We start from the raw sequence: 15,699 nt of genomic DNA, 5'->3' as shown, positions 1-15,699 counted from the left end.
GCCTGTCTTTCTATTTTTAAAGTGGCTGATGAGCCAAATAAATGATGGCACGCCACCTCTTCCAAGCTGTCGGTGCATTAAGGATAGTCGGGCCCTTTTTCGGAGAGCTTTTTGCAGGAGAGATGGGAATTACTCCTCTTAGGAAGGGAAGGGTCTTTTCAGGGGTGGCATCCTGACTTTGAAGGACCCACTGGCAAGACTGGCACTGCTTTCTTATTTTTGGTGCCAAGTCAAGCATTTTCATTTTCCAGATACATTCTGGGCTTCAGTCGTTTAACCCCACTTTTCAAATCTTGTTGTTCGGCTTTTTGTGCTTTCTAAAGCTTGCGCATGTTGAGTCTCCCTTATCTGGAACTCCAAAATCCGAAATGCTGTACTCCAGAATCCAAAATTGTCCTCATGGGTGGCCTAGATAGTGGCACTTTCATTTTCTGATGGTTCGGTGTACACAAACTTGGTTTCGTGCACAAAATTATTTAGCGCATTGTGTATAACATTACCTTCAGTCTATGTGTATATTGAAATATAAGTGAATTTCATGTTTGGACTTGGCTCCCATCTCTAAAATATCTCATGATGTACTGTATATGCAAATATTCCATGCGCCAGTTAGGCTGGCTGCATTGGGGTGGTGGGTGCGCTATTACCAAGGAGTCTGCCTTTTGTGCGTGTGTGTTTCCAGCCTTCTTGAGTGTGTGTTGTGTGCATGCACACTCTTCCCTTGCTGGCCCTGTGCCTTGCAGCACCTCCTGCATTGCAAACGGCATTGGTAGGAGAACACAACAGGCAAGCGCCTGTGCCGGCAAGATAAGATTTGGTGCCTTGCGCTAGGGCTTTGACTTTGACTTGCGCTTGATGTTGTGACTTCCTGGAACAAAAACAAAAGAGGGAAGTAGAAAAAGAGAAAGGAGGGAGAAGGAGGTATATGGAGAGAAGCAGTTGCCCAGTTTCCCCCCGCAGAATGCATAGGGGCTGCCCCACCTGGTGCGCATCAGCCTGCAACAGGGACAGTGCGGGAAGCCTTGCGCATAGTTTACATATGTCCAGAAATGGTTTCCGGCTTCATTGCAGGGAATCGTAGTATCATAAACCCACATATAAACAAACAGTCTTCAAGGAAGTTCAAGGCTTTCAGTTCAGATGCATCTGTGGCTGGCATCTTCGGAGGGCGCTGGCTGAAAATGCCAACCACAGATGGAGGCGAAACGTCAGGAATAAGTTCTTCCAGGATGCAGACATATTGCCCAGGGAACCCACAGAAAACTATTCTGGCCGGGGTAGACCTGCCCCCAAAGACTGGCATGGCTGTCTCCTTGAAGACTAAAGAAGATAGCGATGCCAGTCTGTTTGGGGGCAGGCCTACGCTGTCCAGAATACTTTAGGCTTCTCCAGGGGTCTTCTGGCCCCAAAACTGTACCAAATTCCCCCATTACCTGGGCACTCCAGGAGAGCGATGCCAGGCGGCTGTCTAAACATGTGTCCTCCTGTTTCGCCCACTGTCTCTGGCATGAGTCAATCCGCAAAGTTGAAAATGATGTGCCCAGTGTTGTTCACATGGCTGGGCACCTTGTTGCAACTTTGGAGAGAATGACTTGCGCAGTGGCAGTGGTGCCAGGCAGCGCATCGGGATGTGCTTATAAACAACCACCTGAAATTGCTCTTGTTATGTACCTTCAAGTCATTTCTGACTTATGGCGACCCTAAGGCCTTCCTTGACAAGATTTGTTCAGAGAAGGTTTGCCGTTGGCGTCCTCCAAGGCTGAGAGAGTGTGACTTGTCCAAAGTCACCCAGTGGGTTTTCATTTCCAAACTGGGAGAGCTCCAGAGTCCTGGCTTGAACCAGTATGCCTTGCCGCTTTGCCAGTTGCTCTGGAGTATTCTGGAGAAAGTTGGCTGCAAATGGTTTAAAACTGGGAAGGATGGCCCCAGTTTGGTGACAAATTGGTCTCACATCGTGAAGATATCCATGCTCGAATCGGAACTTTGGCTCTGCCTTGTGTGGCCAGCGCACTTTGAAGGTGGGAGAAAGCCATTTTAAATAGCCCAGGTAGACATCAGTATAGAAAGAAGAGGAGAAAACAATCCGGTGGAACTTCTATGGTTCGATTTCGATTACTATGAGCTTTGGTGGATTGCAATCCACTTCTTCAGATGCGGAGATGGGACGCGATGTTTATTTACTCTTGGAAGTGAAACAGGAGCCAGGAAAAGGGCATTGTGACGCTAGGCATGGATGTTCAAAGGGCTGGTTGCGCATAAACATTGGGCGCCGTTCAGCCAAAACACAGGTCTTCCAGGCTCCGCTAATTGGCTCCGAAGTGTGAAACTAATACGTTCTGCTTCCAGGAAAGTTACTTCTCTTGAAAGCCGAGTCTTTTCTTGAAGGTTTTTTCCCCCTGCTTTGTTTGTTTGTCTTACGCGCATAATAATGAAAGCCGGCCTATTAATATGTGTAATGTGCTAAAAAAGCCATTTTCTCTGTTCGCGCGGTTGTTAATAGATTGCCGTTTGCAAATGTATCCTAATTTGGCTGTCGCCCGTCCCAGTCTTCCCTTGGAAAGCCTTTGCTTTGCAAAGGGATTAGTGTGCTTCATGTGGCAAATGCACCTTTTTATTTCTGGATCCCATCCCCCAATGCAGTCTGCCACCCCAATAAATAAAGAAATGAATAAGAAGTTTGCATATTCTCCAACATTTCGCACATGCAAAGTGATATACATGTGGCCAGGCAACATCTGAATGTGACCAGATGTCAAAAAGTTATAATGAAGAACATATAAACCTAGTGAAGGGTGCAGCAGTTTGCTTTTGCCTGAGCCGACTGGGAAGGATATGATTCTTGCTTTTCCTTTTCTCTCCCTTGCAATTCTTGCAAATTGCTTTTGTGCTTTGGACTGAGTTTGCAGCATTTGAAGCAAGCTGAGGATGAAGAGGGAAAGTGGGAGAAGGAAAGAGAAACCAGGACGTTTTTTGGAACAGAAGGGACCTTTGGAAAGGTCAGGTTGCAGAATATAAATCAAGACTATCCCAGCCAAATCGGGACAATTGGAGGGTATGCATTTTGGGATATTTCTGTTCCTGTAACACTACAGGAACAATGATCATTCCTTAAAACAAAATGTAGGCCTCCTTGCACCTTTTGCATCTAATGCAGATAGCGGTGCAAAAACTCCTCTGTCTCTTTTTTGCTGCATTTATCCCTGTCTCTCTACATCTCTCTAACCCTAGCAAATATGGAGGGACAAGTGTATATTTATTTATGTACATTTCCCATTTTTGTTACCTATTCCCCCCCCCCCATTGATTAAATGGGATGTATGAATTTTTACCTTTTTGGCATTCATAAAGGTGCATGTGTGATTTCATGCATGCAAACATTGACTTGCAGATATGCAAAGTTTTGCGATGAACAGGTCTTGCAACCAGACTCAGGAGCCCTGAAATGGATAGCTTTGGTCTTGAAACCAGTAAGACTCTTTCTCAGCTCTCAATGCAGTTTAGAGGACATAGTAGAGAATTTAAGGATAGCTGTGATGGATCGGACAAGAGACTTCTCTAGTCCAGAAGCGCACATGGGACATGAATGCAACAGCAGTGTCTCACTTGTGTGTTCCAAAACCTTGACAACAAACTATAGGTTGCAGTACTCCTTGTCATTAAGCCACGGCAGCCGAAGTGGTGTCAAACTCGATTGTTTCTGCAGTGCGGACGCAGCCAACAAGGCTTGGCTGCTTTATACTACGCCAAACCACTTGCACATCTTGCTCCCTGTTTTGTGCATTGGTGAGCAATGCCTCTCCAGAGTTTTCTGACAGGCATCTTTCTCGGCCCAATCTTTCTCAGCTCCTGCGTGCCAAGGAGGTGCCCTCCCGCTGAGCGACAACCTGTTTGCAGCCATTCCTGCGCTTCTTTCCTCTGCAATCTGATAGCGGAGGTAATGGGACTGTATAGGACGACCACAATCCCTATAAATCTCAATTGAATCGGGGAGGCCTTATGCTGGGAGGCATTTGGCTTACGGCTGCACCTGCCTTTAGTAGCCGGTTCCTTCCAGGAATTTCATTGCATCACTCCCAATCTGCTTTTCACCCAGGAACGCATAGCTCATAGTTAAAGCACTAGTAACTTATGGTGTACCTGCACTATCCATGCCTCTTGGTGGCTTTATCCTTTATCCATTATCCTACAGTACTCTAACATTTGTCGTTTGGTGAGGAGCTTAATGTCGATAAGCATAATGGCTCCCTAGCATTAATTCTAACTACATGTTGTTGTTGTGTGCTGTCAAGTCATTTCCGACTTACGGCAACCCTAAGATGAACTTGTCATGGGGTTTTCTTGGCATGTTTCTTCAGAGGTAGTTTGCTATTGCCATCCTCTGAGGCTGAGAGAGTGTGACTTGCCCCAAGTCACTCATGACCGAGCCGGGATTTGAACCCTGGCCTCCAGAGTCATAGTCCAGTGCTCAAACCACTCATTGCACATACCACTCTTTGCACATGAGAGCAGTGTGTGCCTTGTTCTTTGGCCCCAGCAGCAAAATGTCTTGCACTAGATCTCTGTCTACATTTACACAAAGTGTATTACCTGTGGAAGAAAAGGCATTATATGGGAAGGGTCTGTCTCAATGCATTTCTGTACTGTTCGTAATGGGGCGGCTACACACAATTGTGCATCAGATGAACGTTGTTGTTGTCGTCGTCATGTGCCTTCAAGTCGAATCCCCGACTTGTAGCAACACCCAATTGTGCACAAGATGAAATACTATAAGCTGGGGAAGGCAGTTGTCTGGGAAAAGATGCGTGTTGCTAGCATGCACTCTCCTGTTGCATGCAGTGTGTGCGAAATGATGAACCGGGAAGGGCTGTGTGTGTGTATGTGATGCCAAAGGACACTGTGCCCTGGCTTTCTTGGGCACTTCCCTCCATTGTGTGAAGGCTGGGCAGGACCAAGCGTCGCTGCCTAGATTCACTGTATGCCCTTCGAGATTTATCCTTTCCACTTCATGATGGAGAGTGGGTGTATATGTGTGTGTGTATGTGCCTTTGTGCATTGCACAAAAGTCTCTTTGTGTGCAAGGAAGAAAGATAGAAACTGGGAAAGAGTAGGTGAAAGGAATAGGAAGGGAGGAAAGAAGGAAGGAAGGAAGGATTATATAGGGGCTTTTTGTGCACTGCACAAACTTTGTGTGCAAGAAAGAGATTGGGACAGAGTAGGAGAAAGAATGGGCAGAAGGAAGGAAGGAAGGAAGGAAGGATTATATAGGGGCTTTTAGTCAGGCCCTATACGGCGGTGGATAATAATAGTAGGGGAAGTGAAAACCCAGAAACATTGTCAGTGTGCGCGCCATCTTTTATTTTCTGGGTGCACCGATTGCAAATTGCAAATTGCAAATTGCAAATGTGCAAACGGCAACCCCCCTTTAATTTTGCCCCACCACAAAGCCGTCCCTACCTAGCCGTACCCCGAACCCGAGCCAATTTTAGCTCCCTTAATGGGATGGGATAGGATGGGTGAGGGCTGCAGCAATATGGCCGCCGCCGTCATGCCTGAGGGATCACTGGAGTGGTCTCCATGGCAACGGGAGGAGAGCCGCAGCATCCTAATGTGCTCAGCATCCTTTGCTGGCACGGCTGGGCTGGGCTTGGGCGCTCGGCAGGCCTTGGAAGGAGGAGGCTTTTTGGACAGGGCTTCACGTCTGCCTCCACCCTCTGCCCCCCAAAAAGCAGCCTGGCTTCCAGATTTCCCTTGAGGGAGAGGTCCGAAAACTGCCCTATGCTCTCTCCACATGTGCGCATGTGGGCGTTGTGTGCCTCCGAGTCGTTTCCGACTTATGGCGACCCTAAGATGGACCTATCCTTGGGTTTTCTTGGCATGGTTTGTTCGGAGGAGGTTTGCCACTGCCTTTCCCTGAGGCTGAGCAAGTGTGGCATGCCCAAGCTCAACCAGTGGGTTTTGTGGCTGATCCAGGATTCGAGCCCAGTGCTCAAACCATTATGCCATGTGGGCTCTCCCTCTAAATACCTCTTTGCTGTTATGCGCCATCAAGTCGTTTCCGACTTACGGCGACCCTAAGGCGAACCTATCAGGAGTTTTTCGTGGCACGTTTCTTCGGAGGGATTTTGCCATTGCCATATTCATTGCCGAAGACCACCCAATGGATTTCCGTAACCGAGCCAGGGTTTGAACCCTGGTCTCCAGAGTCCAAATGCTCAAACCCTATCACCGCACTGGCTCCTAAGAATACTTTTAAATGCCCATAGAATCATAGAGTTAGAAGGGCCCCGTAGAGACCATCCAATCTGAGCCCTTTTTCAGTGTAGGAAGTCCAGCTTTCAAGCATCCAGAGAAAGAGGGCCCTGGACCTTTCCATCTGATCGCCTTGTTGTCCAAATCATTGGTAATGTTATAGGGCCCCTTCAATGTGACATCTTTATAAGGCCCCTGTATGTTTTGATCTGGTCACGAAGGATTTGGGTTTGTTTAGATGGGGGGAAAGGAGGATTGTTTTGCAACGGTTTGCAAACTGAGAAAGGAATGCTAGGAAACCCAGGATCTTAAGCTGGTCCCCAGCCCCAATTCATGCTCCAGAGAAGTCTCTTATTTCTTCTTTGGGTGTGTGAGCATCAGACGTTTTTATCAGTCTGCACCGGAGAATATGGAAGGAGTGTATGCCGCCACTGCCAAAGCTGTGGCCACTTGACAGATTGATTGGGATGGATGTGTGTGTGTGTGTGTGTGTGTGTGTGTGTGTGTGTATGTGTGTGTTTGCATGTTCAGGGAGGGAGTGCCAAGCCCTCATTTGCATGAAATTGGGTGCTTTTTCGGAAACAGCTGCCAGTGCCGGGTCTGAAGCTGACACGGTGATGAATGGTGACGGAAAGGGGTAGCGCAAGAGGAATAGTAATGGCATCTCCGTCAGTTGCCAGCTGCTTTCTTCAGCAACATGATTTTGGGTTTTTTTTGGGGGGTATATGTGGCCCCATGTTGCACATCGTCCCTTTCCTTGTGGCCCCATGTTGCATACCAAGACCTTGGTGCCTGTAATGGGAGTAGGTAACAGTGCTTGCAATGGAAGTAGGGTGGGTGGTCTTGGCCTTACTACTGCTTTATTTGGCCTTCCTAATGCCTGTAATGGGAGTAGGGTGGGTGGTCTTGGCCTTATTACTGGTTTACATGGCCTTCCTACTTCTGGTAATGGGAGTAGGGAAGTGCAATTTCACCAATTTTAGTATAGGCAATACTATATTGGAAAAACTGGGTTTCTGATTAAATAAAGCCAAGTTTGTTTGCTGCTAATGGGTGGCAGAGGGGTGCATCTTGGTTGCAGAAATCCTTGGCATGGAGAGGTTCGATGCCAAGACATCGCTGCCCGGTGTAGTTTGGAGCTGTGGTTCCCCAACTTTGTTCCTCCAGATGCATTGGATTTCATTTCCCAGAAACTCTAGCCACCTTGGCCAACAATGGGAGACGAAGTCCAAAACATCTGGAGGACCAACGATTGGAAACCACTGGTTTGGAGAAAGCATTGGAGAGCCACGGTTGCGAGTTAATGTGGACACAAACGAACCCAGTATGCATTCCTTTTCAAATAATCTCTTTTATTCATAGAGGGAAATCCTAACTTAAGAGGTGGTTACCAATGCTTTGCGTGCAAGAGGTCCTAAGATCAGACTGGGATTTCCCAGTAAGGCTGGGTGGAGGATGCTGGAGCCCAGTGGGAGACCCCAGACAACACTGGAATTGATGGACTGAGAATGTCCATCCCTACGTTCTTCCAAGGTGACCAGATGTCCTAAGTGCAAAGCACCACAAAATGTAGGATACTGAAGAAAAGGGTTAGACATTACCCAAGAAAAGCTAAATGCATGCGTCTTCGTCATGCTCCAGATGGAGGACATTTTTGGAACGCCTCCTGGACAGAAGGTTGAAATGGGGGACATGTTCTGGGAAAGGCGGATGTCTGGTCACCTTGCATTCTTCGCCATTTTCTCTCTGCTACCTTATGGCTCTGGTTACGATCTTCCACCCAAAGCGGTGGTTGATCTCTGGGACCTCCACAGTCTTAATGCAATGTTCATGGAGTATATGGGTTGCAAAATGTGTTACGGTTTATGGGTGAGAGATGCTGGTTGGTTGGTTGGTTGGTTGGTTGGTTGGTTGGTTGGTTGGTTGGGATGATGTCTTCTGGTCCCATGGTCACCAAAGTTGAGTCGGAGGGGTCTGGTTTTGTCCCCCAATGTGACATTGCCCTAGTATTCCAAACAAATACACACATATATATATATTATATCTATCTTTTGCACCACTAACAAATTTTCCTTCCTGGAGCTCACGCCGAGTCTCGCCGGCCGCCAACGCAACGCCCTCCCTGCAAGGCGGCTTGGTTTTGCCAAGTAGTCCTCCCCACCACCCTGAAAAAAAAAGCATTTTCTCTCTCGCCGGGCAATGTGGCCGTGCGCCCGAAATGCTTTTTTTTTTAAACACCCTTAAAAAACGAACCAAACGTTCTATTTTATTTCTCTATTTCGTATTGTTTCGTTCTGGTCTTCTTTCCCCCCCTCTCCTCCCTTCCTCTTGTTGTTATCATTTTGGTTCTGTCCGGGATTTTCGTTCCTCTTCTCTCCTCTCCTTATTTTGCTTTCGTTTCGGCATCCGACCCTCAAACTCCCTTCCCCTCTCTATCTGCTGGGGGACCCGGATGTCTGTCACAAGTTAAAAAATGTTTTTAAATTGTGGCATAGAGGGGAAAACCCTCCTTTTTTCCGTGCGTTTATATGACTCGTCTTTTTTCTTTCTTTCTTTTTCTTCCTTCCTTCCCCTTCAAGGTCCGGCTCACCTGACGCTAAACAGCCAAGGTATGGTTTTATGTTTCTTTTCCGACAAATGGAGTCCTTTAATTTCTCCTCTGCTCCTTCTCCCAAGCCTGTTGCCATCTCTCTCTCTCTCTCTCTCTCTCTCTCTTTCTTTCTTTCTTTCTTTCTTTCTTTCTTTCTTTCTCTCCATCTCTCGTTTCTTCCTCTCTGACCATCCGCCTCTGCCATCTCATTGGTTTCTGACATTGCCTCCAAATCTCTTGTTCACGCAGCTGAATTTTGTAGATATTTTTTCTCTCCGTTTGGTTGTTTTGTCTGTGAACATTTCTTAGAAAGAAAAGCATGTTTCAGAGAGAGAGAGAGAGGGAGGGAGCGCATGAGTGCGCCAAAGAACCACTGTTTCATCTCGTGCCGCTTCAGAGCTTTGATGAACTGTGTGACTTATGCTTATGATCTGATTATTAACAGCCTTGTGCGTTTGGCTTTTTGTTGATTGCTTTGGACGCGGTTCTTGGGGGACTCGTCTACTGGCGGCTGGCGCGAGCTGGCATCGCTTGCCCACGAAGGCGCAATGGGCTCGTTGGGCCAACATCTGCCAAGCCAGGGTCTCAGCTTGCAGGCTGGCGGTAGGCTGCAGCTGTTGTCCGCCATGGACAGGAGGAATCATAGAGTTGGAAGAGAACCTCCAAGGGCCATAGAGTCCAATTCTGCCATGCAGCAATACATAGAATCGTAGAATCATAGAGTTGGGATAGGATCCCCCCCCCCCGGGTCATCCAGTCCAATTCTGCCATGCAGGAATACATAGAATCATAGAGTTAGAAGAGACCTCCAAGGGCCTTCCAGTCCAATTCTGCCATGCAAGAATACATGAAATCATGTATTGGAAAAGACCCCCCCCCAAGGGCCACCCAGTCCAACCTCATTCTGCCATGCAGGAACTCACAATCAAAGCACCCCATTGCCAGATGGCCATGCAGCCTCTGTTTAAAGACCTCCGAAGAAGGAGGCTCCACCACTTTCCGAGGCAGAATATTCCACCATTGAACAGGTCTTACTGTCAGGATGTCCTTCCTAACGTTGAGGTGGAAGGTGAGCATCTGTGTTACGCTTGAGCTGGTAGGTGACCATAGAGTCACACTGGAGGGCCTAGTAATGCCTAGAGAGAACTTTCCTCCAGGTCCTCCAGTGCGACTCTATGGTACGCTTGAGCTGGAAGGTGACCATTGAGTCACACTAGAGGACCTAGAAATGCCTAGAGAGAACTTTACTCCAGGTCCTCCAGTGCAATTCAATGGTACGCTTGAGCTGGAAGGTGACCATAGAGTCACACTGGAGGGCCTAGTAATGCCTAGAGAGAACTTTCCTCCAGTTCCTCCAGTGCGACTCTATGGTACGCTTGAGCTGGAAGGTGACCATTGAGTCACACTAGAGGACCTAGAAATGCCTAGAGAGAACTTTACTCCAGGTCCTCCAGTGCAATTCAGTGGTACGCTTGAGCTGGAAGGTGACCATAGAGTCACACTGGAGGGCCTAGTAATGCCTAGAGAGAACTTTCCTCCAGGTCCTCCAGTGCAATTCTACGGACACTTGAGCTGAAAGGTGACCATAGAGTCACACTGGAGGACCTAGAAATGCCTAGAGAGAACATTACTCTAGGTCCTCCAGTGCAATTCTATGGTATGCTTGAACTGGAAGGTGACCATAGAGTCACACTGGAGGGCCTAGTAATGCCTAGAGAGAACATTACTCTAGGTCTTCCAATACAGTTTTATGGTACACTTGAGCTGAAAGGTGATCATAGAGTCACAATGGAGGACCTAGAAATGCCTAGAGAGAACTTTCCTCCAGGTCCTCCAGTGCAATTGTACGGGACACTTGAGCTGGAAGGTGACCATAGAGTCACACTGGAGGGCCTAGTAATGCCTAGAGAGAACTTTACTCCAGGTCCTCCAGTGCAACTCTATGGTACGCTTGAGCTGGAAGTGGCACTCTTGAGGGCCTAGACCTTTCTGTCCATGGAGGAGGTGCCATTTTCCCCTCTACTGCAAGCTGTTTGTTGGCCTGGGAGGCAAGTCGAATTCAGAACTGCCCATCAGGAAGGGACGATTGAGCAGCCAACCAGCCGTAGCAGCTGGCTGGCATCACAGCTCCCTTTATCGGGCACAGCTTAGAAAGCTTAGGAGGGCCTACCAGTCGGAGGAGAAGATGAAATCTTTCTCGAAGGGACTATACAGGATGGTGGGGGGTATTTGCCATCCTACCCAGGAGGTGCCAGGTTTCTGTAGGCTCAGCTCTTAAATTGCCACGCTCCTTAATCTTTCCTAAACCTGGTCCAATGCCAGATTCTGCCCTTGATCTCTTGCCAACGCTGCTCCGTTTGTTACGGATTTACAGATGGTGGGGTTTAGAGCCGAGGCGTGTGCGTATCGCACCCGGCCAGGTTGCTGACATCGGGACGATGTGGCCATATATACTTAACTGGTATAGGTTAAGTATAGGTTATATGGGATAAGGCAGGAAGGTGAGGCGTGATAGGAGTTGTAGTCCAATATCATCACAATCCTGATTCAGACAAAACCTTTTACAAAATGTGTCGCCTCTCTCTCCAGTTTTCAAAATTGCCCAATGCTTTGTGGATCGTGGATAATGTATTCCTCTAAATCTGGGCTTGGCATTGTGTGGACATCCAGATGTTTTTAGATGGCAACTCCAACGATGAGTCGACTTCCTGATTTTATCATTGACTGTGGTGGCCGGGGATGATGGGAGCTGCAGTCTAAGAAAATCTGATATGGTACCAATTGCACATTTCTGCTCTTCAAGTTCAGCCTTTCCCAATGCATTCCAGTATGTGCTGGACTACATCTTCCAGGAACTGCATGCCACACATCTGGGAATGACTGTCATTTTACCCAATGCTAATGATTTTGTATCTATAGCCTTTTGTGGGTTTTTCGGGCTCTGTGGCCATGTTCTAGAAGAGATTATTCCTAATGTTTTGACTGGCATCTTCAGAGAAGTCTGGCATGGAAGAGAGTGGGGTATATATACTTCCATGCCAGCCTCCTCTGAAGATGCCAACCACAGATGCTGGCGAAACGTCAGGAACAAGCTCTTCTAGAACATGGCCACAGAGCCCGAAAAACCCACAAGACAACTATGGATGCCGGCCATGAAAGCCCTTGACTTCATGGTTTTGTTTGTGTTGCATGCCTTCAAGTCATTTCTGACTTATGGCGACCCTCCCATGGGTTTTTCTTGTTTGTTCAGAGCAGGGCTTGCCATTGCCATTGACTATCCCAATGGGTTTCTAAGGCTGAGCCGGGATTTGAACCCTGGTCTCCAGAGTCAGAGTCCAGTGCACTAACCACTACACCGCCACACTTGCTCTCACAATGTGATTTTACCTAGTGATTAAAAACCACGCAATACACACAGTTAGGATAAAGCAGAAAAGCGTAAGGCCATCTCATGTGTTTTTATGACCAAGTGGGACTTTCAAACCAGGTCTTCTAAGTCCCGCTCATTTCCATTGACAGCGCATGGGTTTGATGCGTAGCTCAAAGGCATCCCAGGATTGGAAACCAGATGGCCGATCCAACCGCTCCTCGGCTGCAAGGGCCATACTTCTGTGGCTTGTTGCAAACATTGATTTTTGGTCTCTTTTGTTAGAGTCCGTATGAAACCCCAGAGGCCCATTTCTAATAAGGAATTGCACGAGAAGCAGGAATCTTGATACTGTTGGACTACAACTCCCATCATTCCTTACCATTGGCAAGGCTGGCAGGGGCTACTAGCACTTGCAGTCCAATAATATTTGGAGCACCAGATGACCGCCTTGTATATGTTAGATATAGAACAAGGGCCTGAAAGCATAAGACAGCTTCCCATATTTCTTTTACAATTCAGAGCCTTAAGAACTGGAATCTTGCATCATCATTACTGTTAGTAGTATTAGTGGTAGTATTAGTATTATTATTGCATAGCGCCATCGGTATACATGGTGTTTTACAAGTCAAAGAACAACAAAAGCAGCAACTCCAACACGCAATACAAAATATAGGGGAATGAGTAATGCAATACAATTGCAAGACAAGTTATCCAGACAGAGGTACAAAACAACAATGGTGCAATACAATATAAAGCAAACTGGAACAAATATGTGTAATCAAAATATACAACTTTATAATAAAACTGTGTGTGTGTGTTTTCAAGTTGTGGCTTGATTTTACGGCGACGCCATGAATTTCACAGGGCTTTCTTTGGCAAGGGATACTCATAGGTTTTGCTAGCTCCTTCCTCTGCAATATAGCACCTGATATTCATTGGCCTATCCGAGTTCTAACCCATGCTGACCCTGCTTAGCTCTGGAGACCAGATCTGGTATCTTCAAGGTGCCACAACAAACTACAATTCCCACGATTCCATAGCATGGAGCCACGGCAGTTAAGTCTGTGTCAAATGGCAAGCGTGGCATAGTGGTTTGACTATTGAATATTGATTATTGAGTATTGAGATCAGGGTTTGATTCCCAGCTCAGCCGTGCAACCCACTTTGGGCAAGTCACACTCTCTCGGACGAAAGCAAGGGCAAACATCCCCCGAACCCATTTTGCCATGATAGGTCCTCCGTAAGTCAGAAATGACTGGAAGGCACACAACAACGACAACAACAAATTGCATTATTTCTGGTGTGCAGGTGCAGCCAGAGAGACTGGTCCAAGACCACGCAGGGAAGTTCGGTGGCTCGGCGGGAACAGAAACCATGATTCCCTAAACAAACATTGCAACCGTGACATTGCGCCGGCTCAATGGATGCACCTGTGACATGTATTTGAGCCAGATTTTGGAGACGGTTGAGGAACATTATGAATAGCAGGATGCCTCCCAACCACACACTTAATGCTGCCATGCACATACATGGCATCCTGAATCCCATTGCTTAGTCTCAACTAGAGTAAAAGCAGTGAGTCAATTTGAACCAACGTGAAAATAAATCCCATTGTTCAAAGTGCACCCACTCTTATCATTTTTGTGGGTTTTTCGAGCCACACGGCCATGTTCTGGAAGAGTTTATTCCTGACGTTTCGCCAGCATCTGTGGCTTTGGCATCTTCAGAGAATGCTGGCATAGAAGAGAGTGGGGTTTATATATATACACCTTCCTGCCAGGGTTACACTATATATATATATATATATATATATGTGTGTGTGTGTGTGTGTGTGTGTATTCACCCCACTCTCTTCTATGCCAGTGTTCTCTGAAGATGCCAAAGCCACAGATGATGCTGGCGAAACGTCAGGAACAAACTCTTCCAGAACATGGCCACATGGAGAGAAACAGAGGCTGCTGGCTAAAGTGGCACAAGTCTTTCCATCCAAGCTAATGCAACACATTCTATGTGGGGTTGTCTCCCACTGTTGTCCTCTTTCAAAACAACATTTTCTATCCTTTATTGCAAACCTTGAAGTTTCCTCCAGGGACCTGACCCCCCGAAATATGAATCATCTTGTCCGCTTGAGCCATTTGAGGACAGCCTTCTGTCTCTTTGCCGCCCTCCGAGGCACATTTGGAGGGGATGTGCAAGGAGGACATTTCTCTGTTGTGGCACCCAGAAGGTATCAATCCCCTAATAAACATAAAACGAAGCAGCAGGCCGTTATGCAACGCAAGCGGAAAGCGACGCGTCGCTAAAGTCCGGGTTGCAAATGTTGGATCCCTCCTGTTTTTAAAGAAGTGCTCATGGGATGATGCATCCTGGGTGCAAGCATTTCAAAGGTGCGCAGGCACAGGTCCTGCGCAAAACTGAGAATAATAATAATAATAATAATAATAATAAAAATAATAATAATAAAAATAATAATAATAATAATAACAATAACTTATATCCCCCCCTTTCCAAAAGGATCAAGGCGGGTTGCAAGAAAATGCATAAACAGATACAGACATGTGTGCAACTAAAAATTGCGCATCCCCATATCCCTTACCTTAACTAAAGCAATGTCAGTGAACAATTTATGGAATTACTCTTGGACTCTAACGCCCAGAATCCCCTTTCCAACCTTCATAGTGAATAGAGGGATATAGTTCCAACAACCAAGTTGTTGAAAGTATATTAAAGCTCTGCTCCATGTGAAGAAAGCCATAGCCCTGAAGGACACAATTTTGTGGTTCTTGTGTGCCTCCAAGTTGTTTTTTGACTTACGGCGACTCTGCCGTAAGTTTTTCTTGGCATGTTCATTCATGGATTGCTATAGACATCCACTGAAGCTGAGAGAAGGTGGGTTTTTAATGCTTGAACAGGGAACTCGAACATTGATCCAATGCTCAAACCACTGCACTATGCTGGCTCTCTCTTGAATCATTGCAAATGGTAACACATTGCCAATAAAAATACTACAGTACAATAGCCATTTTTCAAAAGCCCATTAAAACAATACATTAAATTAAAGATAATGGTGAACCAAGAGAGCAAGCGTGGCATAGAGGTTTGAGCATTGGGCAGTGACTCTGGAGACCAGGGTTCGAATCCTGGCTCAGCCATATAAATGCATTGGGTAACATTGGGCAAGTCACACTATCTCAGCCTCAGAGGATGGCTATGGCAAACCTGCTCTGAAGAAACTTGCCAAGAAAACCCAATGATAGCTTCGCCTTAGGGTTGCCATAAGTCGGAAACGACTAGATGGCGCACAACAACCATGCGCCAGAGTAAAACTAAGCCAACTTAAACATACACCGCTCTTTGCACCGCGTTTTTCCTTTAACCGGAAGCCTTTATAATGTCAAATTATAAACCAATCCCCACCAAAAAATCCCCTACAAAACTTAGGCTGCTGCCCCACTGCAGAAATAAAGCACCACTTTAGCTTCCATGGCTC

At 46.8% G+C, this 15,699-nt stretch overlaps 1 protein-coding gene across 18 annotated transcripts in view; it reads left to right on the top strand.

The window, feature by feature from the left end:
• NRXN2 (neurexin 2) overlaps window positions 1-15,699 on the top strand; it is a 286,100-nt gene that overhangs the window by 55,102 nt on the left and 215,299 nt on the right. For 17 of the 18 annotated variants that reach the window (XM_042439705.1, XM_042439702.1, XM_042439704.1 and 14 more), the window contains exon 4: window positions 8,829-8,858. The exons of the other annotated variant lie outside the window; for it this stretch is intronic. In XM_042439705.1, the coding sequence (XP_042295639.1) occupies window positions 8,829-8,858 (30 nt within the window). The remainder of the gene's footprint in view (window positions 1-8,828; window positions 8,859-15,699) is intronic. 18 annotated transcript variants of the gene reach the window in all.

This window comes from Sceloporus undulatus, chromosome 9 (assembly GCF_019175285.1).
Source record: "Sceloporus undulatus isolate JIND9_A2432 ecotype Alabama chromosome 9, SceUnd_v1.1, whole genome shotgun sequence".
Lineage (NCBI taxonomy): Eukaryota > Metazoa > Chordata > Lepidosauria > Squamata > Phrynosomatidae > Sceloporus > Sceloporus undulatus.
This window is presented reverse-complemented; position numbering and strand designations above follow the sequence as displayed.